The following is a 24279-nucleotide window of genomic DNA, read 5'->3' on the forward strand; positions in this document are numbered from 1 at the left end:
CACACACACACACACACACAAAATCATAGAAAAATGACTGTAATCCATTCATATCCATTGATAATTACACTGAATGTCAATGGATTAAATGCACCAGCAACAGAAAGTAGCAGAATAGATAAGAAAACAGGATCCTTCAATATGCTGTCTACAAGAGACACACCTTACACACAAAGACAAACAGATAAAAATTAAAGGATGGAAAAATATATCAAGATAATTGTAATAAAAAAAATGAGAGGTGGGGCAATATTAATCTCTGATCAAATAAACTTGAAGGCAAAAACCAGCAGAAGAGACAAAGAAGGACATTATCTGATGACGAAATGTCATTTGAAGAAAAGGACATACCATAATAAATATCTATGTCCTAATGAAAGAGGCTGAAAATATAGAAATCAAACTCTAGTAAAACTGAAGAAAGATGCAGACAACTCTACAATAACAGTGGAAGATTTTAAATCAGTTTTGAAAAAGGACAGAAAAACCACAAAGAAAATCAACAGTCACAGAGAAACTAAACAACACAATCAATCAACTTGATGTCACAGATTTGTATACAAAAATTCAACCCAACCACAGAATTCTTTTACAGTTCAAATAGAATATTCCTTGGAATGGACCATGTGTTAGGCCACGAAGCAAGATTCAATAAAATTTTAAAATATCAAAAAACTACTAACCATCTTCTCAGATCACAATGCTATAAAATTAAATACCAATAATAGGAATACTGTTGGAAGAAGTGCAGCCAGAGTGCTCCTTGGAGGCCAGGATGGCCAAACTTCATCTCTCATACTTTGGGGACATATTATCAGGAGGGACCAGTCATGGGAGAAGGATATCATGTTTGGTAGCAGAGAGGGTCAGAAAAAAGAGAAAGACCCCCAATGAAATGCTTTGGCACAGTGATGGCAGCAATGGGCTCAGGTATAGCAATGATTGTGAGGTTGGCCCAGGACCAGACACTGTTTTGTTTTGTTGTGCATAGCGTCACTATGACTCGGTACCAACTCGATGGCACCCAACAAGAACAATAGTAGGAAGATCAAGGAAACAAAATTAAATACGTTGAAACTGAATAATACCCTATTTAAAAACTATTAAGTAATAGAATAAATTAAAAATGAAATAAAAAATTCCTAGAAACAAATTAGAACAAAAGTACAACATACCAAAACCTTTGGGACACAGCAAAAGCAGTGCTAAGAGGACAACTTATAGAAATAAGCACACATATCCAAAGAGAAGAAAGAACCAAAATCAACACATTAACACAACCTCTCTAACACTTAGAAAAAGACCAGCAATGTAAGCCTACAATCAATAGAAGTAAAGAAATAATAAAAATGATACCAGGAATACATGAATTAGAAAACAGAAAAACATTAGCATGAATCAATAAGAAAAAAAGCTGGTTCTTTGAAAGGATTCACAAAATTGACAACCATTACCAAACCTAACAAAAAAAAAAGAGGGAGGAGATGCAAATAACACACATAAGAAACCAAATGAGTCACATCACAACAGAACTGATGGAAATATAAAGGATAATAACAGAATACTATTGTACTCCAACAAGTTAGAAAATCTAGAAGAAATGGATAAAGTTTTAGAAAAACAAGACTTACCTAAACTAACACAGAGTGAAGCAGAAAACTTGAACAGATCAATCACAAAAGAAGAAAGTGTTCAGGTCATTAAAAAAGTCCCAACCAAAAAAAAAGTACAGGTGCCTATGGCTTTACTGGTGAATTTTAACAAACATTCAGCAGCCTAAATGCCCATCCACTGAAGAACATCCACCATGTAAATAAAACAAAGGAAAAGAACCACATAAATAAAATAAACGAAAAGGCATTTGATGCAGAAAAGGCATTTGACAGAACTTACTATCTATTCCTGATAAAAACACTAACAAAGTAGGAATACAAGACAAATTTCTAAACATAATTAAGAGCATACATATACAAATACAATCCCTTTGAGAACAGGAACCAGACAAGCAAATCCTTTAAAACCACTTGTATTCAATATTGTTGTTGTTTTAAAGCTTATATTGTGAATTGAGTAAAGTGTACATGGCAGAACATCAGTTTTGCACTCAACCAATCATATTTTGTTTCATTGCAATGATTACAATGCCCTCTATGCGTCAATGGTTAACAGTATTTGTCTCTTTGCCTCTAGTCCCTCTTTTTTATTTAAATGCACACAAAAATAGGAATATAAAATCATTTAAACAACCAAAGGGCACATTCGGGAAGCCAGCCTCCTGCCCACCAGCACACAGACTTTCTCTTTCCATGAGTCTAGAGTCCTCAGCTGCTCTTTCTCTCCATGCCATCACGTCTGCCTCCATCTCTGGTGTTGCTGCTTATCTGGTTAGGATTCCAAGTTCCATTCCTGCTCTTCCCTCTTGATGGTCCTAGAGTCCTCTGTTTCTGGAATACAGGAGTAACTACTCCCGCTTTTTTGTTATTTATCTTCTACTTTTACAGTTGTGACAACCACAATTAGTCATGACAACAATTACTCACTATTGAATCAAAAGAGTCCTATATCCCCATCTCCTTGCACCAGACCCATCTAGGCAAGATGAAAACTATTCAGTGAGGATTCTACCTTACCCTCCTCACTATGAAATTAAACTCCCTCTTGAAAACTTGTAAGCCAGCCACTTCATGCCTTGATAGCATGCCCATTTTAGTAGCCAATGTCTAAGTTACCCATCCCTATCAACCCTATGTACAGAGGGGATAGGCTTGATTCTTGATGTGAAGACTCCTTCCCTCTTGGTTGGTATTTTGAGCTACTACAGCCATAAGTAAAGGTCAAGTTCATCAAATTGTAGCAATTTACACTTGTTTCCTATATCAAATTTCCTTATCTTCTTCTAGTCAAGTTCTGATCATCAAGCAATCCAAACTAGGTCAAATGGGTACTATCTGCAAGTTGCAGTGTTCTTGCATGCCTACTCCCATTTCACATCAGTTGGATGTTTCACTCTCAGCTGTGGCCCCTAGTGGCTAGGTCAGGGTCTATGGGTTTCCCAAGTCACTCTTATACTTCAGACCATCTAGTACTTCCTCTTCTCTTTTTCATTTCAAGGTCAACAGGAATCTATGGAACAGGGTCAAAATTAGCCCATGTTTTCATTACTCAATATTTTTTTTGGAAGTCTAAGCCAGAGTTATAAAACAAGAAAGGGAAATTAAAAGTGTCTAAATTGGTAAAGATTAAATAAAACTCTCTCTCTTTTCAGATAATGTGATCCTATACATAGAAAATCCCAAAGACTCAGCAAGAAAATTATTGGGAATCACTGAACGATTCAGCAGGGTACAATACAAAAATCAGTTGAATTCCTCTATACTAATAAAGATAGCTCTGAAAAGGAAATCAGGAAAACAATACCATTTACAATAACCACCCCAAAAATGAAATACTTAGGAATAAATCTAAATGGAGTAACAAAAGATCTTAAACTGCAAGGATGTCATTAAACATCACAATTAAACACGACAAAGGAAAATTCACCTTCTATAACCCCATGTTTAAAAGTTCTTTTTAAACAAAAGAAAGTAGACAGATACATGTCAGTAAATGCTAACTGTCCGTGTCCATAGAGACACGGAGTAATCTTTGACCCCAATATACATAGAACAGATTAAAAAAAGGTAGAATTCTATGCACCCTGGTGTGGTGCTGTTAGATTATCAGGGGACTACTAACTGCAAAAGGAGCTCTGGTAGCGTAGTGGTTACAAATTGGGCTGTGAGCCACAAGGTCAGCAGTGCGAAACTACCAGCTGTTCCGTGGGAGAAAGATAAGGCTTTCTACTCCCGTAAAGATTTCCAGCCTCGGAAACCCTGTACAGGGTCACTATGAGTCGGAACCGACTCCACGGCACATTACAACAACAACAACAACAACTAACTGCAAGGTCAGCAGTTCAGACCCAACATTTTCTCCTTGGAAACCCTACACAGAGTCGCTATGAACTGGAACCAACTCGACAGCACTTCACAACAACAACTACACAGGGGCCTAGCACCCTCCAGCTTTCAAGAGGGCAAATGGAGCAGAGGATTTTTCTTTTTCACACAGAGCACGGTGTTCTGATTCCATAGTTTTTGTTGCGAGGAAGGGAGCGAAATTAATTTGGAAGAGAAAGGGGTAGAGATTCTTTTCCCACTGTATTCTACTCACGGTATTTCCGTACAGTAAGTTGAGAACTAGGGTATACAGGAGAGTAAAGAGACCTGAAAGAGCAGGATAGCTGAGTGCAATAGGAATAAAACAAAAACAAAATAGACAGCAACGTGCTCCAGGGGAGTAAAGATAATTAATGACAGGAAGTTTCGGATCTATGCGTGTTTTATTAATCATCTTCTCCTTTATCGTCGTATAGTGTTGGATATCGATATCACCTTTAGGTATTTAGTTCTTCTGGAGATCACCACTTCATGAAACATAAGAAAAATCTGTTCAGCCTCAGTATTAAATGTTTAAAAAAAAACAACTTAAAATTCATGGAATTAGCATAAATAAAAATTATTAGCTTGGGCAAGGTTTTTTGAGGGAAAAGAAATGGACCCTTTTATGCAGTGTGAAAACTAAGAATTGCTCCCCCCCCCGCAAAAGGGTTTCTGAGATTAAATCTTTACAGGAACTGACAGCCTCACCTTTCTTCTGCAGAGCGGCTGGTGGGTTTGAACTGCCAACCTCATAGCTAGCAGCCCAGTGCCTAAACTACAGTACCACCAGGGTTCCCTATGCATTACAAAAATTTTGATAATGATAGCATTTTTATATGGGGCTGGGGAGAGGGTTAGTTAGCAATGAATATCTAGGAAAATTATAAATAGCCATTCCTCTGCAACTGCGGGACTCTATCTTAGAAAAATGATTAAACAAGACTACAAAGATAGTCAAAGAAGTTGATTACAGCATCATTTCAAATAACATAGGTAAGGAAAAAGACACATATCAATAGATAAATGATTAAAACAAGTTACGACTATACTATGAACACAGCATAGAACACTACTGCTGATAAGAACATTCTAAAGATACATAAGAGCTCCAAAATGTGTTGTTACTGGAATAAACCAAATGGTACACTAGGTCTAATACATCTAATTCATGTAAAAATATCTATCTGTATACATAAGTACACATACATACAAATACATCTCATATTAAGAAGTATTAGACCCCCAGTGAGATGGATTGGCAAAGTGGCAGCATCAGTGAGCTCAAGTGTGGCAACAATAGTGAGGTTGGCCGAGTATCAGGCAGTGTTTCGTTCTGCTGTACATATAAGGACGGTCGCTATGAGTCGGTACTGACTTGATGGCACCTAACAACAAGACTGATACAAACCAGAGTGTTCATAGTTAGAAGGGAACAGCAGTCTTAGTGGGGTGATTTTAAACTCTCTATAATTTAGGGTCAGAGAAAAAAAGGAAGACCTCCATCGAGATGGATTGGCAAAGTGGCAGCATCAATGGGCTCAAGCATGGCAACAATTGTAAGGTTGGCCCAGGATTGGACAGTGTTTCATTCTGTTGTGCATAGGGTTGCTATGAGTCAGTACCTACTCGATGGCACCTAACAACAACAACAACAACATAATTTTTTAGTAAGGAGCCATGGTAGTGTAGTGAATTAGGAGCTGAGTTGCACACCTCAAAGTCAGCATTTCGAATCTACCAGCGGCTACAAAGGAGAAAGATGAGACTTTACAGCAGGGGTAGGGAACATTTTTTTCTGCCAAAATTTATAACCTCATTCACAGACCGTACAAAATTAGCAACTTAAAAATTAGCCTGCTACGGCTTGCAGAATGTGCCCTTTGGTTGTTTAAATTATTATACATTCCTGAGTGTTTCTGTGTACATCCCCTTCCCATTAAACCGCACCCCCACCACAAAAAAAAAATACAGGGAATGGAAGCAAATACTGTTGAATGATGATGCACAGAGGAGACTGTAATCTTTGCAATGAAACGATGGTGTGAAGCTGATGTTGTTCCATGTAAACTCTTACTCAGTTCACAATAAAAACTTAAAAAAAAAAAAGTTAACCTGCTAGATTTGGTCAAACAGCTAATTATCTCACCCCCAATGTGATGGTTAAGGAGCTGTGGTAGCATAGTGGTTATGAATCGGGCTACAAACCTTAAGGTTAGCAGTTCGAAACTACCAGCCACTCCACGGGAGAAAGATGAGGCTTTCGGCTCCCATAAAGATTTACAGCCTCAGAAACCCTGTACAGGGTCTCTATGAGTTGGAACCGACTCCCCGGGGCACATAACAACAAACAAGAATAATATGATGGGTGCAACTGCGGTTGCCTTCGCAGGACCAGACCAAATGATTTCAAGGACCTTATACAGGCCCTCAGCAAGATGTTCCCCACCCTTACTTTACAGCCTCGGAAAAGGGTTGCTATGAGTAGAACTGACTTGGTGGCATACAACCACCACCACCAGCTCTTTAATAACATTTGATGTTTTCAGTAATGAGAATGGAATTGCATACTCTTTTAAATAAAGCCTCCTATGTTGTTGTTAGGAGTCCTGGTATGGTGCTCTGGGTTAGTACATTGGACTGCAAAGTAGGTTTGAACTGCAAGGTCAGTGGTTCAAGCTCACTAGCCGCTCCTTGGAAACCCTATATAGAGTTGCTATAGGTTGGAATCGACTTGACGGAACTTCACAAGTTATTGTTAAGTGTTGAGATGGTTCTGACTTATAGCGACCCTGTTTCGGGTTTTCTAGGAGTGGGTTTGAACAATCAATCAGCAGTTAGCAGTCCAGTGCTTATCATACAGCGTCACACCAGGACTCCTATAGACTGTGGTAACTTCCAAAATGGATTATTGGGAGCAAAGCAATCTTTATGATGATTCTAAGCATATACTGATATTTTGACCTATGTATTTTTCAAAGCTGAAAACAATACAACTGTTTACCAACATTTACAAATATGAAAATAATGGAGAAAAGAAAACGAACTTTAAAGCAGATGTGATGTCCTATCCTCATCAGGGTATAAACTGGGGAAATGACAAATTTTGATCACATGAATAAGAGTTTTCTAGCTAGGTGATGGGGGGTTTTATACAGGTGCTTCTCTCTTGGGTAGAAGGTCAGGCCATCAGACACTCAGCCTGGGAGTCTGCCCTACACAGGAGCTACGAAAAGCTGGCAGTGGTAGGAAGCAGAAAAGGGATCAAGAATTCAGGAAACTGTGAAAAAGAAAAACAAAAAAAAACGAGGAAACTGATCTGAGGACGCTAAACTTTCAGTGACTAGTTCTCAACAAAATATTAGGACAACTGGTTTTAAAGGTTCAGCTGCATTTATAACTAAGTTGAATTTTTATTAAATTCTAAAGAAAACATTTTCCCACAGATTTCAGTGAATGCAATTTCCTCACTAAAGACTAACATAGGACTGAATAACTACTGGAGTCTATGCTGCTCCTTGGAAACCCTATACAGGGTCTCTATGGGTCAGCACTGACTCGACAGCTCTTAACAACATCAACAACAACAATCATTTTTGCAGTCTGGTGTGGCACTGGTGTAGTAAGTAAGATAAGCACTCGACAGTAAAGTTGGTTTGAACTGCAAGGTGGGTAATTAAAACCAACGGGACACTACTTGGAAATCTATACAGGGTCACTGTGAGTCGGATCTGACTTTATGGCACTTAACAACAACAACAATTATTTTTACAGGGAGCAACAGTAGTTGAGTGGTAGCTTTTGCCTTGCATTCAGGACACCAGGCTTTGATTCCTGATCAATACACCTCATGTGCAGCCACCACCCACCTGTCAGTGGAGTCCTGCATGTTGCCAGGAAGTGGAACATCACATCAGCAAAGCTTCCAGACTAACAGGGACTAGGAAGAAAAGCCTGGCGATCTACTTCTGAATGTCAGCCAATGCAACTGATCATAGGGATTAGTTTGCATAGTTTTCTTCTGTTGCTTATGGGGTTACTCTGACTTAGGGGATCAACTCAATAGCAGTTAATAAACAACCATTACTTCTACACCAGGTATTTCTAAGTGCCACTCACCATAGTGTCAAACGTTTTTTTCATATCATTTGCAAAATGAATAAAGAAATCTGAATTGAAAATGCTCTAAGGTAAGTCACTGGGTGGCACAAACAGTTAAGCTCTCGGCTACTAATCAAAAGGTGAGTAGATTGACTTCCAAAAGGTCACACCCATTGAGAACAGTATAGAGCATGTGCGGTTCTACTCTGAAAACACATGGGCATACCATGAGACAGAACTGACTCCATGGTAAGTGGTTTTTATTTTTGATTTTTTTTAAGGAGCCCTGGCAGTAACTGGTTATGAGTTGGGCTGCTAACTGCAAGGTCGGCAGTCCAAACCTACCAGCCCCTCCATGGGAGAAATATGAAGTCTTCTGTTCCTGTAAAAATTGCAGCCTCAGAAACCCTTTACAGGGTCACTATGAGTTGGAACCCACTTCACGGCACATAACCACCACCATCACAAATGACATAAGACTCTATTTCAAAAGTCAGTCTCTAGTGCAAAAATAATTAGAATGACACTGTAAACCTATGCTGTTATGTTCTCTTTTCCATTTGATTGTTTACATGTTACTTTCTAGTGTGAGATTTAGACACTTTACAGTTAAGTACTGGGCTAGTAACCAAAATGTTGGTGGATCTACTTTACAGGACAATCTTTGATTAAAATTCTGTACAGATAATTATGAAATACTGTAGACAAAAAAAATAAATAACAAACATGTAGTCATATTTCAAGAAAGATCAACTTAATCCCAAACTCTAAAGCTCTTATCTGCTTTGAGTGAAATCTACCATTCAAAGTCAGTTCAGTATCTGTAAATGATTTCCCCTCATTTTTTCATTCTTTTTAAGTAAATGTTATTTAAAATGGTGTCACAAAGGCCATGACACTAATCTTTTCCTCATGTCTAAAAAAGGAGAGTCTATTAAGCTCTCCCTTCAGTTGTTAGTAACTACCCAAGTTGCAATTTAAAATTGGCTAATGCTTCATAATTCCAGGGCATCTAATTTGGAGCTCAGGTTAAACCATTAAAAACAAAGACCAGATATTATTATACCAGTTTTAGAGATAAGGAAAGCACGGGGACATATAGGTTTTTCATCGGAGAACTTTGGCATTAAAGCGAAGACTAAGAGTCAAGTTTTCTGATTTCCTTTCCAATATCCTTTCTCATACAACATTAATTTCCCCAACTGGAAACATCAATTTTTATTTTATCTTCTTACCACAAATCTCCCTGAATGATATATTAGAGTACATCTTATTTAAGAGAACTACTTATCTACTGATTCCTGTCAGAGTAATAATTTCACTTTATACCACTGGCCAGCAAGAAATGTGCCCAGCAGCTACATATTCAGATAAATGTTTAACTTGTGATCATTCTGACAGTAAAGTCATAGGTTAATTCCATGCCCTTCAAGGGATATTAGCAAAACCTTTCATTCTAAAGATACACGTAATTCAATCCTATCCTTAAAGTCACAATAGCTAACTGAAATCAAAATATGATTTATGAGGTGTAAGAAGCCAGTTTATGATTTTCCAACTGTTGGTTTACTTAAATGTCTTTGGCACATTTTCTGCAGTACTGTACTGGTTTGGTGCTGTAGGATAAGAACTGGACTGCTAACCACAGGGTTGGTGGTTCAAACCCACCAGCTGCTCCTTAGAAATCCCATACAGGGTTGCTATGAGTCGGGAATTAACTCCATGGCACTTAACAACAACAATTCATAAAAGGTTAATGAAGACAAATGCTGTAGTGAAAAATGTCAAAGCTGCACAACAGCTGTAATTACATTGAAATGATGTGAATTCTCTTCACCAACTGCATCCACAATTTTAAAATGGATTTAAAGATATTAAGAGCTATGATAAAGTAACAAGAGCAGTATTATTACGATTCACTGCACCTGGGCCACAAACTGCTATAAAAACTTCTCATACATTGTGTAATCCTCAGAGCAACTCTAGGAGGTCACTATTCATAATATGTCTGCAGATATGGAAAACGAGGCTCAGAACTATGAAGTAGCTTGCCCGAGGTCACAAAGTGGTAGGTAGCACAGCTGGCATTAGAATTTACGATTGACCAACTCTAGAACTTACACATTTATATTCCATGTTTGTCTGTTAATCAGACCATAAGTCATATCCGTAACATATATAAAACAACTTGAAAATGCACAAAGACTTCCAATACTGGAGACGTCGTATCTTGGATATTTCTGTCCTGAACTATCTGACGAACATGTTCATAAGGTTTTCAGTGGCTCAATGTTCAGCAGTAGTCCGCCTCTCCTTGTTCCTAGTCCTAGTCTGGAAGCTTAGTTGAAATCTGTCTACTATGGGTGACCCTGCTGGTATTTCAAATATTGGTGGCATAGCTTCCAGAATCACAGCAACATGTAAAACACCACAGGACGACAAACTGACAGATGAGTGGTGGCACAATGGATTATTACCTTTTTTTTTTTTTCTAGTACAAGTTCTAATCTGCTTCAATGTCAGCATTTTGGTATAGCTTTTTCTGGAAAACATATAGGTCAATAAAGAGGTCATCCAAGGCCAGAAACAACTGTTTTCAAATTAACTTCTTTGTTAGTTTCCAGGATACATCAGTGAGTAATAAAAACTGCACTAACTGACTGTGTACTGAAGTAGTTTGGGGGTTTGCTGAATTTCCCCAGAATGGCTGAACTCCTTCACAATTCACCAGATGGCATAGTCATTTCTTCAAAAACAAACAAAAAGCCCAAATAAACAAGAAGAAAAATGACTTTTTGAGGCAGCCTTTAGCTGCATAGTCAAGACATGAGGCAATTTCAAATCTGGACTCCATTACCTTAAACAAAACAAATACCAATTTAAAAATATTTATCAACATAGCTAATAAGTTTATGTTAAAATAACTACATACATCTTTATTTAAATGAGATTTGCCAATAATACTGCTGCTACCTATATAGAAGGTGTTGGCAGAAGACCTCCCTCATTTCTGCAGAGGTTGCTCCAGGTGGGAAGGGCATAGAAATGGTCATTGTCAAATTAGTTTAATATTTTATGTTAACTCACTTATGCATTCTTTACTTGAACTCGATGGAAAATCATTTGAAGTGGATTAGTAATACTAATAACAATTAAAGAAGTTCAAGTTGACAATTTAGTATTGAAATAATTTGCCTGCCTGTAAATTATTGGGAGTAAAGCAGAGCTAATAATAATTGACATAGTTTCAGATTAGAAAATTATGCAGATTGAGCACTGTACTGATGAGTAATGTTTTCAAATGGTAAACAATTCACAGAATTATTTCATTCCAGATCTCTAAAACAAACGTGGCTATAGCTACAGATATTATTTGCCATGTATTTTGGGATATATGTGTATGGATATATATGGTGTTATTAAGTGCTGACATCTATTCTAGGATTGTTGTTGTTGTTGTTAAGTACCGTGGAGTCGGTTCTGACACATAGTGACCCTGCACAGGGTTTCCAAGACTATAAATCTTTACGGGAGCAGAACGTCTCCTCTTTCTCCTGCAGAACCGCTGGTAGTTTTGAACTGCTGACCTTGAGGTTGGCAGCCCTACTCGTAACCTCGTCATGGAGCATAGTGATGGGAATGGCACTGCCAAAGTTCAACAGAAAGTTGTCTTAGAAATGAGACCCTTGTGGTTCCAAAAGTGTGGGAGAAATTCTTTTGTTTTGTTTTCCCTCTCCTGGCTTTGTTCCTAGTGCACCCCTGAGTGTGTGTGTATGTGTACAGACACATGTGCATTTGCAGATATGTGCTATAGCAGCAGTGAGAAGCATTTAAGACTTTAAGTAGCTGGCATGTCTACATTTCATGAGATAAACATATTTGAAATGAATGGAAATATAGTGTTTTTCAACAGAGAGAAGCAAAAATTACAAAAAACTAGTAAAAAGGAAATTTTAGAACACAAAAATCAAACAGTTATCCAATCTGAACAATATATGTGTGGCCAACATCAAAAGCATTTAATATTAGAGGTGAAAAACATTGTTGTTGTGAAGTGCCATTGAGTTGGTTCCGACCCATAGCTACCCTGTATAGTGTTTCCGAGAAGCAGCTGATGAGCTTGAACCGCCAACCTTGCAGTTCAAACGGCTTTGCAGTCTGGTACATTAACCCACAGTGCCACAGAAGAACATTAGAGAACCTTAAATAGGACATATGAAAAGAAACCAGGCCCACAGGCATCATAATCGACCTACAGAAAACCAAAGATGAAGAAAAGAATCTTCAAAGTAGCTACAAACAACAACAACAACACATGGGAAACAGTCATTGAAATGACCATGGATTTCTCATCAGAAACCATAAAGAATAGAAACACCGGAACAACATCTTTAAAGCACAGGAAGAAATGTCAACACAGACTTCTACATCCAGCAGGGGGGAAAAGGACATTTTTAGGTGAATGAAAACTAACAGAATTCATTGCCAGCAGATCTGCTCTAAAAGAAACAAAAAGGAAGCACTGAAGGTTAATGGGAAATGATACCGCTGGGAAACTGGAATTCAGGAATGAGGGAAGAGCACTGGACAACCTGAGCAATTATATAAGACTAGCGGTTCCCTTTTCAGTCCTTTAAAATATATTTGTTGTTGTTAGGTGCTGTTGAGTCAATTCTAACTTATTGCAACCCTACAACAGAACGAAACATGGCCCAGTTCTTTGCCATCATCACAATTGTTGTTATGTTTGAGTGCACTGTTGCTGCCACTGTGTCAATCCATCTTGTTGGGGGTCTTCCTCTTTTTCACTGACTCTCCACTTTTCCAAGCATGATGTCTTTCTCCAGGGACTGGTCCTTCCGATAACATGTTCACATTACGAGAGATGAAGTTTAGCCAGCCTCATTTCCAAGGAGCATTCTGGCTGCACTTCTTCCAAGACAGATTTGTTTGTTCTTTTAGCAGTCCATGGTACTTTCAATATTCTTCACCCACACCATAATTCAAATGCATCGATTCTTCTACAGGTTTCCTTATTCATTATTCAATTTCCACAAGAATATGAGGCAACTGATTAACACACCATGGGTTGAGTCAGGCACACCTCCAAGTGATATATTTGCTCTTGAACACTTTAAAGAGGTCTTTTGCAGCAGATCTGCCTAATGCAATATGTCATTTGATTTTTTGACTGCTGCTTCCATGAGCATTGATTATAGATCCAGCAAACTGAAGTCTTGACAACTGCAATCTCTTCTCCAGTTATCATGATGCTATTTATTGGTCCAGCTGAGAGGATTATATTTACATTGATGTGCAATACATATTTTAGTCTTTGATTTTCATCAGTTAAGTATTTCAGGTCCTCTTCTGTTCCATCAAGCAAGTTGCATCATCTGCATATCTCAAGTTGTTAATGAGTCTTCCTGCAATCCAGATGATACGTTCTTCATATATAATCCAGTTTCTCAGATTATTTGCTCAGCATACAGACTGAATAAGCATGGTGAAAGGTTACAACCCTGACACATATCTTTCCTGATTTTAAATCATTCAATATCCTCTTGTTCTGTTTGAATGATTGTTCCTCATGAGCACAATTAAGTCTTCTGACCCATTCTTCGTTATGATCCACCATAGTTGAATGCCTGTGCATAGTCAATAAGACACAAGTAAACATCTTTCTGGTATTCTGCGCTTTCAGCCATTATCCATTTGACATCAACAATGATATCCCTCACTTGACATCCTCTTCTGAATCCGGCTTGAATTTCTGGTAGCTCCTGTCGATGTACTGCTGCAATTATTTTTTTAACTATCTTCAGAAAATTTTATTTGCATGTGATGTTAATGATATTGTAGGACTATTTCCTCATTTCACTGGGTCACCTTTCTTTGGAATGGGCACAAATATGGATTTCATCCACTCAGTTGACCAGGCAGGAAATCCAAATTTCCTGATGAGTGAGTGTCACAGTGTTTTATCAGTTTGTTATAACATTTCAAATTATATTTCATCACTTTTTGAAGCCTTGTTTATCGCCAATGCCTTCAGTGCTGCCTGGACTTCTTCATTCAGTCCCACTGATTCTTGCTCATATGTACCTCTTTAAATAATTGAACACCAACCAATTTTGTGGGGTACAGTGACTGTTTATATCTTCCATCTTCTTTGGAGGTTTCCAGAATCATTTAATATTTTGCCCATAGAATTCTTCAATATTTCAAGCTGAGGCTTGCATTTGCACTTTATTTTTTCAGCTTTTTTTCAACTTAAGAAATGCTAAGTGTGTTCTTCCCTTTTGGTTTTCTAACCCAGGTCTTCACACAGGTGCATTTCATTATAACATTTTCCTTTGTCGTCTTGAGCTGCCCTTTGAAATTTTCTGCTTAGCTCTTTTACTTCCTCATTTCTTTGAGTTGCTTTAGCTTCCCTATTGTTGTTGTTGTTAAGTGCCATCGAGTCGGGTCCGACCCATAGCGACCCTGTACAGGGTTTCCGAGGGTGTAAATCTTTACGGGAGTAGAAAGCCTAATCTTTCTCCGGCTGGTAGTTTCAAACCGCTGACCTTCAGGTTCGCAGCCCGATTCGTAACTACTACGCTACCAGAGCTCCTTACTCAAGTACAAATTGTAGTCTCTTCTGACATCTACTTTAGTTTTTTCTTTCTTTCCTGTCTTTTTAATGAAACTTTGCTCTTCTGATTTTTTGGTCAACAGTCTAATGCATTAAATGTGTTCCAAAGATGGTTTCTAAATTCAGGCGGATTCAAAGTCACACTTTGGCTCTTGTGGACTTTTCCCAGTTGGCTCCTGGCTTTATTTTGGCTCATGATAACAGAGCTTCTCCTCTACCTCTTTCCACAGATGTAGTTGATTTGATTCCTGTGTATTCCATTCAGTGAGGTCCACATGTATATGCATCACTTATGGTGTTGAAAGACAGTATTTTCAATGAATTGATTGTTGGTCTTGCAAGATTCTATCTTGCGAACTCTGACTTTATTTTTGCAAGGAAGGCCACAGTTTTCAATTATTGATGCTTCTTTGTTTCCTACTTTCACATTAAATCACCAGTAATTATCAGGGCATCTTGATTGTATGTTTGATCAATTTAAGACTGAAGAAGTTATTAAAATGCTTTAATTTAATTCTCAGTGGCTTTAGTGGTTGGTACGTAAATTTGAATGATAGTTGTATTAGTTGGTTTTCCTCCTAAGTGTATGGATATTATCCTACCACAGACAACACTGCACTTCAAGAAAGACCTTGAAATTTTCTTTTTGATTACAAATGCTACACCACTCCTGTTTAATTTTTGATTCCTGGCATAGTAAACCATGTGATTGTCTGATTCAAAATGGCCAAACCTGTGAATTTCAGCTCACTAATGCCTAGGATATTGATCTTTATGTGTTTCATTTCATTTTTAACAACGTTCAATTTTCCTAGATTCATACTTTGGATATTCCACCTTCTGATTATTAATGGGTACTTGAAGCTGCTTCTTCTCATTTTGAGTTGTACCACATAAGCAAATGAAATCTTATTCCATTTACATCATCACAGTCAATTCTAATTTCAGGAGGCAGCTCTTCCCTAGTCATCAACTTCTGACAATGTTTCATTGTTATCCATATGGATTCCAGTGGATAGCCATTCAGAAATAGTATGCCTCTTCTCCTTCTGAGTCTGTCTTAGTCTGGAACCTGTCCATTGAAACCCGTCCAACATGGGTGATCCTGCTGGTATTTAAAATACTGTTGGCATAACTTCTAGCATCATAGCAACTCACAAGCTACCACAGTACAGCAAACTGACAGGAGCATTAAAATCAAGATTTTAATGTTGAGTCAAATGCGAGTCGAATGCAACTCACAGCAACATCACGTGACAGAGCAGAACTGCCTTACAGTGTGTTCTTAGTTCTTAGCTGTAATCTTTCCAGAATCAGATCATCAGAGCTATTCTCCAGCAGAGCTACTGGGTAGGTTTGAACTACTGACCATTCAGCACCAAATGCTTAACCATTGTGGACCAAGATTCCTATATCAATATCTATATGAGTGCATATAGATACTATGTTTGACAATCATGAATGGGGAAAAAGTATTGATGCCTATGTGGTTGTAAGTGTTCTATATTTTCCTTGATGTGATTACATAGTATCTATGTGAGATGTAACGCTTGTTGGCATGGTCCATCTTCAGGACTAATAGGAGTCATGGGGCTAGCATAAAAAAAGGAGCTCAGTGGAGGGGAAGAACTAGTTTGATTTGCTAGGAACTTTAAAATAAGAATCACCCAGAAAGGAAATAGGGGAAGTTCATGGAAAAAGAGGTAAACTAACTTTAAATGAGAATGCTCCCAGTAAGGAGTAGTAGGGAACTTTGGGAGGAGACCGTAAACTCCATGTTGTTGCTGTTGTTAAGTGCCGTGGAGTGGAGTTGGTTCAGACTAATAGCGACCCTATATATGGTTTCCAAGGAGCAGCTTGAACCTCCGGTGTTGTGGTTCAAAATGACCTTGTAGTCCAGTGCATTAACCCACAGTGCCACACCAGGACTCCAGAGGACTCCTGTAAACTCCATAATACCCAGTAAAAGGGAACTGGAAGAGGGGCTTTGTTGAGACAGGGGAATAAAACTGTTTGTGGGTCAGCCATGCAGCACGACTACCCGTGTCTACTGGGTTCAGTGACCAATTTTGCAAAATTGAATAAAGACAACCTCACTCTAGCTAAAATGAGTACAGATTGGATTATTTGTTTGTCAATATCAACAATGTTTCTCACACCTATAAGTAGACTGTGAAGGAACAGGCACACACATTGGAAACTGCAGAGCAACCACTAAAAACTATTATGAAGAAAATTACACAAATTAAAATAGAATGCTAAAAACTATGTTTAATTCTAGCTGAACTGATAGTAATAACAAATTATAAATGTAAAGGATAGCTGTATTTCATTCCTCTGTACCCTTAGCAGTTATCCTTAAGCTATATATATAATTGATACTAGCTTTTTCTAAACTGCTTTTCTAGTTATAAAAATTACAGCTGCTTATTTAATTGATTGAAGTATTTCACAATCCTGCATGCCACTGTGGGAGCATCGGTGTGCTGTAGAACAAGCACTGGGCTGCTAACTACAAGGTCAGTGATTCAACCCTACAGTCACTCTCAGAAACCAACTTAACAACAATGAATCATAATCTCTGAGATTGTCAAGGTCTTGGAGGTCTCCTGTACGTGAATTCTTTAGTACGGTTCTCACTGGTCTCCTTAGTAATTCTGAGCTAAGCAAAATCTATGAGACATGTTCATCTTACATGTATATTGTTGTTGTTGTTAAGTACCATTGACTAGGTTCCAACTCACAGTAACCCCGTATAGGGTTTCTGAGGAGCGGCTAGTGTGTTTGAACTGCTGATCTTGTGATTAGCAGTCTAGTGTTTATCCTACAGTAAAACACCAGGACTACATATGTATATTAGAATTATGACTGTACCTCTTTTAAAAGTTACACTTTAGCATACTAAATCCTTTTAAAGAGTGAAACAAAATCCATTGTTTACATTGTGTTCTATATGATTTTCATATAAAGGAATATGATTATTGCAGGTAATAATGATTTATAACTTGCATAGAAAACAAACAACTGTAAGCCAAATTGTGTTAGAGTTGGTTTTTTTTTACAATAAAAAAAGAAAACCCAGTATCTCCATAATTACCTCCCCTATGTCTGAAATGCTGAAATGGAACAATCACTGAGATACATATATAAGTTTATAAGTTGAAAATGCTAGTGGCTGGCTACAAGTTACCTTATGTTGTTATTGTAAAAGATAGCTCTTGGGGTGATCCATCTTCAGGACTAAGGGGAATCTTGGGGATAGCAGGCTAGCATAACAAAAGGAGCTCAGGGGAGAGGAAGACACTAGTTTGACTAGCTACAATTTTAAAAATAAGAATACATACATCAAAGAGTCTTAACATCAAGTATCAATCCTATTTCCTCTGTATACACGGTATATTGAGACAGGGAACTTAGACATTGGCTACCTAAAATGAGGAGGCAATAAAAGCATGAAGTGACTGGCTTAGAAGTTTTCAAGAGGATGTGTAGTTTAAGTGTGTGGGGGAAGGAACAAAAAAGAATACACCCATCAAGGAACTAGGGGAAATTCAGGGGAGGGAGGAAAATTAACTTTAAAGGAGAATGCTCCCAGTAAGGACTAGTAGGTGAGATTGCAAACTCCATAGTACCCAGTAAAAGGGGAACTGGAGGAGGGGCTTCTTCTGAGACAGGGGAATAAGACTGTTTGGGAGTCGGCTATGCCTTCCATCTGTCCATGCCTGCTGGGTGTGACACCCGATTTTTGCAAAATCAAATAAACAGGCCTCTCTTTTGCTAAAACGAGTGTGGATTGGATTTCTTGAGCATTTGTCAATAAGCACCCATGATAATCCATCAGAGACCTTATATGGGGTAAGGCAGTCCTCCCCAGTTCTCCCTCCAGAATCCCATCGGGGTAAGGTCCAAGTTAGGGGTTTATACTGATCTGCTAGTGCCTAAGAGGGGCTGAGGCAGTGTCCGGGGTACTGGCAGCGTTTCTTACGTTGTTAGGTATTGACTAGTCCATTCCGACTCATAGTTACCCTGTATAGGGGTTCTGAGGCTGTAAGTCATTGAAGGAGAAGAAAACCTCATATTTCTCCTAGAGAGTGGTTGTTGGGATTGAACCACTAACCTTGTAGTTCAAAGTCCAAAGGAATCATTTTAATTTCTGAAGTGCAAATATTCCTAACATGACTGAGTTCAAGTTACTAATGGCTTAATAACTGCCTTGCAAAGTTTCTGAACATTGTTAACAGCCAGCTCTCAAAAGTCTGTAAAAGCCAGCTCCAGCACAGCAGTGGAAGGCCCACAGCAGGCTAGGAAGTAAGTCTAAGCTAGTCTTCATTAGCAATGGGACAGTCAACCCTTTCTAAAGCAGAGAACTTGCACTAACCCTCAGCAAGCAAGCGCCCAGGGCTCCTTTGATCCTCCTTACTTAGGCTGAATGCTGATCCCTAACACCTGCCATCTACTCTTTAGAGTCCTGGTATGTAAAATGGTCCTCCTTAATGCCAACAACGAAACAGCCTGCCTCCCAGATCAGACCAATTCTCCAAATGCCTCCATTCTGGCGTCTATCTCCTACAGGTGGGACCACCTGATATCAATAAAATGCACACATTAGAACAGGACATCCTAGGGTCGTCTCTTGAATTTCGAGTCTTAGATGAACCAGCTATACTCTCCAGCCTTTCTGGCCAACAATCCAATTCTAAATGAACTCAGTGTAAAGGAGTCTCATTTTACATTCCTTGTTTACAATTCCTTTCCATTATTCCTTGTTAGTTAGAAGTCAATATATCCTAAATGTGAACTCCCACTCACTTCCTAGTGTCAATAGGCAACAAACGTTAGATGTACTACATTATGATTATAATACAAATTATAATGCTAGTTATAAGTAAAGTATGGATGGGGCAGCAAGAGCTTGTTAGTCAAGATTACTAATACATGTGTTCACTGCAGATGTACATAAATCTTTAAATATTTTTACTTTATTCATAGTCCTCAATTACATTTAATATTATGCTGTTATAGCAAAAAGTTTAGATCAAAATAATGTCAAAACATTTTCTAAGAGTTTTAAATAACTCTGTACCATTGTATTAATAAGCCTATAGCGTATCTATAGGCCATAAATTTAAAAAACCAAACAAAAAGCTCCACTTCCCAATCACTGGAAATTGTTAAGCACCTATATAGACAAGAGAGTCCTTGTTTCAAGGGCTCTTTTGACAGAGGGAAAGAATAAATGCTAAGGCTAAATTGCAATACATTTCAAATACATATGAGGAAACTTCAAAAAGTTTGTGGTAAAATGGAATTAACAGATAATAGAATTTTTTATTGAATTTTTTGAAGCCCCTTTGTATTTACTTAATCATGATTTAGATGTGGGACACGAACTTAACATAGTCTATAGAGAAAATGTCTAGACTGTAAACTGTTTTCTACTGGATCAATCCTGAAATTTTGGGGAAAAACCATTATGTAGTTGTAGTTGTTTGAAAGCTCTTACCTGTACATTTGTAATCAGAAGCTACGCCTTTAAGCACAGCATCAAAAATGGATACTTCCACTCGCTGCTTTCTGTGATGACAACTCAGCAGTAAGGAAGGCTGAGACACAATCAAGTACAGAAAAGGTTCTAGCTGTAAGTCCCCATTTCCTCTGCGTCCAGGCTGCCGAACGATAGTTATACCAAGTGCTTGTCTAGCAGATGACCTTGTGGATGCATGAAGACTCTGAAGAGACAGAAATCCTATTTTCTTCCCTGATGGAAAAGAGATGCTACTGCTTAAGAGATCTTCTGCTGTTACTGAGGAAATACATGTCTGGTTGGGTTTAGCAACATCTTCTGAATCAACTTCTGGGACATTTGATGAACTCTTGCCTGTTTTTTCATTATTGTTCTGTTCCTGTGACTTAGATTTCAGTAAGGCTGTGCAGGAATAAGTCATGAGTGAGATTCTACTGGCAGTAATAAATATGTCAAAGGGAATAAAATTGAGATTTTTTACAATTGATGACTGGCGTGAGGGTCGGGCAATACGATGGTGACTGGTGCCACTGTGCTGCTCTATTTGCACGATTCTGATCTTGACACTGTCGCTGCCAATTCCACTATCCTGGGCGCCACTGTACCGAGATGAGGTTTCAGCCATGCCTCCATCAAATGCATCCATTTTTTTCTGCTCTTGTTTAGAGATCTGTAAGGAAAAATAAAATATTTCACATTACTTACACTGCAAGTGTTACTATATAAACAAGGATATATAAACATGTTGGAAAACTAGTCATAGACTAAACATAAAAACAAACAAAAATTTCACCTTAAAATGACAAGCAAATACGTGACAAAAAAGCATCAAATATTCATTTCTAACATTAAGATATACTTCAAAATTAGACTTTTTCTTTTTATTAATATTGTTCTAGTGGTTATGAATCAGGCTGCTAACTTCAAGGTCGGCAGTTCGAAACTACCAGCTGTTCCGCAGGAGAAAGATGAGGCTTTCTGCTCCCGTAAAGATTTACAGCCTTGGAAACCCTGTACAGGGTCACTATGAGTCGGAACCGACTCCACGGAACTTAACACCAACGACAATAACAGATCAATTCTCTATGAGTCAGAACTGACTAGACTAACAACAATAACAATAGATCAGTTGATTGACAGATATACCTCTTTACAGAACTGTATTTACCATGCTATTCCAAGTAGTACAATAAAAGCTTTCTAAATCATGATTAGTGTAGGTTGAAATATCTTAAGTATGTGTAGTTCATGCTATGTTGTTTACTTTTGTTACCATAAAACTGATTTATAGGTTTTTGGAGAGTATGAAGGAGAGGGAAAAATCAGCAGTTCTAAATTAAGAAGGACAATGAAAAACAAACTAAATTAGATATATGCCATTAAAAAGATGCTTGAAATAGAACAAATGAAAGTGATCAAATAAAATGTAAGTAATCATACCCCTGGAAGGTAAATTTGTCCTTTGTGCACTAAGGGCTACTTGTTCCCATCCAGTGACTTTCTCTGTAGAAACGAAAGAATATCTTGGTGCAAGTCACAGGTATGATCATGATGGCTGAATAACTCTACACCTTCAGCACAATTCACTGTTCCCATTTCTAAGGTACTCCAATCCTGTGTGGGATAGCGTTATTCTGATTTTACAGGTGAGGAAACTGAAGCTTAAAGAGCTTAATCAATAAGTTCACGGTCAGACAGCTAGCTGGCTATGGGGAGTACCATATTAACACTCCCAGAATACTATACTGCTTGTCTCAAAGTAACAACTGTATTTTTGTTACTGAATGCCATCAAGTTGGTTCCGACTCATAGCAATCCTGTATAGAGTTTCAAGGCTATAAATCTTTGTGGGAGCAGAAAGCCTCATCTTTCTCCCGCAGAGCTACTGGTGGTTTTGAACTCCTAACCTTGTAGTTAGCAGCCCAACAGCAATAACAGGTAGTTAGCATAACCCACTGCGCTACCAGGGCTGCTTAATAACTGTCAGCTGACTGAATAAATGAATGCATACATCTAGCAAAATAGTAAAATAATGATCTATTTAAAGTGTTTAGTTATGCCTACTATATATAAATGTTTCAACTATACCTCCCAAACCCATTATCAAGTAGGAATTCTCAAGAAACGTGTGAAAAAGTAAGAAAGTCAGGTACATAAGTAGTATAAGATGTACTGTCCACATTTTGAGGCATTATAAAGCTAACCATCTGTCTACAGAAGTAAAAGCAGTCTGAAGCTGAGTTCCACTGAGTCCTCTCATCAGGAAAGGCAATTAACTACATGACACTGCTTTCGAGGCAGAGGGCAAGGCATATTTTAGTCTTCTGATTTACAGATTCGCTTCAAAATCTAGTTTCCTCTTTGTTAAAGTGAATTGTTGCCTGCATGTATTAGCAGGGAAAAACAAACCGCCTGTAGAGAAAGATACAAAATTGCAGGTCCAGCATTACTATGTGTTGAAATTGTCACAGTTGGCTCTAGTCAATGTCAAGTGGTGTGATCTTGAGATATAAATAACCAGCAGGACAGGGTCAGCCAGGTTACTGAACAGAAGTCAGATGGTAACTAATTCTAGTCACTACTGAGCCAAATGGAATTTGAACCAAAGACCCAGAGATGAAAGACTCTGACTCTCATTGAAGAAAAAAAATGTACAATTTTTCCAGTGCGAGAAGACTACATTTTAAAAATTGGGTTAAGAGTTAAGATTTCCTCCATTTTTCTACACGTCTAAGCTATTTGTAGACAGAAATAAATAAGCTGATGATTTTTGAGGCATACTTTAAAATCCACTGGTTTGTCACCAGTCCACTGCAGATTTATCTAACACACTGAAGAGTACCTGGCCTGCTACTGAGAAAAGTTTTAGTTACTTATGTGCACGAGGACCTAAACTTGTGTATCAATTCTCCACTGCTTTGGTGGGGAGAAGGGGAGCAGGGGAGGAAAGGAAGTTCACAATGTCATAACTCTGAAAATAACTTTTGCTTTGTTATTGTCCATGGGAACTAATCATTCATGTTGTCAAAAACTAGCACTCTCCGCTTGCTGTTAAGAGAGTGCAGCAGAAATATGTCTCTCTGGGCGGTGATGTTATATCAGCTCTCCGATGCTTTACCTAACTCATTTAAAATGAACAATAAAAGTTTTCTTTAATTAGCTACTGGTGTGCATTAACATGATCATGATCAAACCATAAAAACCAACTGTACATTACTCTGGTCCCCTCTTCCATATGTTCTGAATTATTCTGTTTGAAAATGTACTTTGCGTCCCTTTTAAAAGTTCGACCTTCTGCTTTCAGAGAATTAAATGCATATTACTGTAGTGAAGAAGATAATGTTTCAGACCTCCAGGCATATATTAAAAACACACTGGCAGCACTTGAGACAAAATGCTTTACTTATTAGATACTTCCTATTCTAAACAGTGTCATCAAAGGCTAAAAACAAAATCCATATAAAAGCTGCACAATGCTTCCACATAGAACCTGTGCCAAAATCCCTGTACTTTCCAACTAATGAGGAAAGGATGTGTACTCTTAACATATAAATGTAAGATTTTCCAAGCATTCACTTTAGGAAACTAGGCTATTGGTACCATATGGCTCATGTGAAATGAAACTGTATTGGTAAAATAACCTTTAAGATATCTGGCATGATAACTATAATTAAACAGTATTCAAAGGACTAAAACAAAAGGGAATTTGGTTCCACAATGGCTAATTAAAATAAAATGAAAAAACACAGCATGCCATCTATCAAGATAAATTGTTATTGTTTAAGAACTATTTAAATACTGTTAAAATATACTTTTAGATAAAATCTGAAAGAGCTGGAAAAATATTTGTGGCTTAAAAATGGATAGTTTGGTGAAGAAAAAAGTATGGGACCCTGAAATTTTATGCGGAGATAACAACTTTAAAGCCTTGAGCACAACCAGATGGAACTTAAATCAGAGGAATTCTACAGTTTCACTATCAATGGGTTTCAATATGAGGTTTTCAATAGCTAGGAAAACATGTCAAGTTGATAGTTTAC

At 37.9% G+C, this 24279-nt stretch overlaps 1 protein-coding gene across 2 annotated transcripts in view; it reads right to left on the reverse strand.

The window, feature by feature from the left end:
* VPS13B (vacuolar protein sorting 13 homolog B (yeast)) overlaps nt 1-24279 on the reverse strand; it is a 1072080-nt gene that overhangs the window by 336241 nt on the left and 711560 nt on the right. For both annotated transcript variants that reach the window (XM_006859183.1, XM_006859184.1), the window contains exon 33: nt 20219-20909. In XM_006859183.1, coding sequence (XP_006859245.1) covers nt 20219-20909 — 691 coding nt within the window. The remainder of the gene's footprint in view (nt 1-20218; nt 20910-24279) is intronic.

Source organism: Chrysochloris asiatica, unplaced genomic scaffold (assembly GCF_000296735.1).
Source record: "Chrysochloris asiatica unplaced genomic scaffold, ChrAsi1.0 scaffold00031, whole genome shotgun sequence".
NCBI classification, from domain to species: domain Eukaryota; kingdom Metazoa; phylum Chordata; class Mammalia; order Afrosoricida; family Chrysochloridae; genus Chrysochloris; species Chrysochloris asiatica.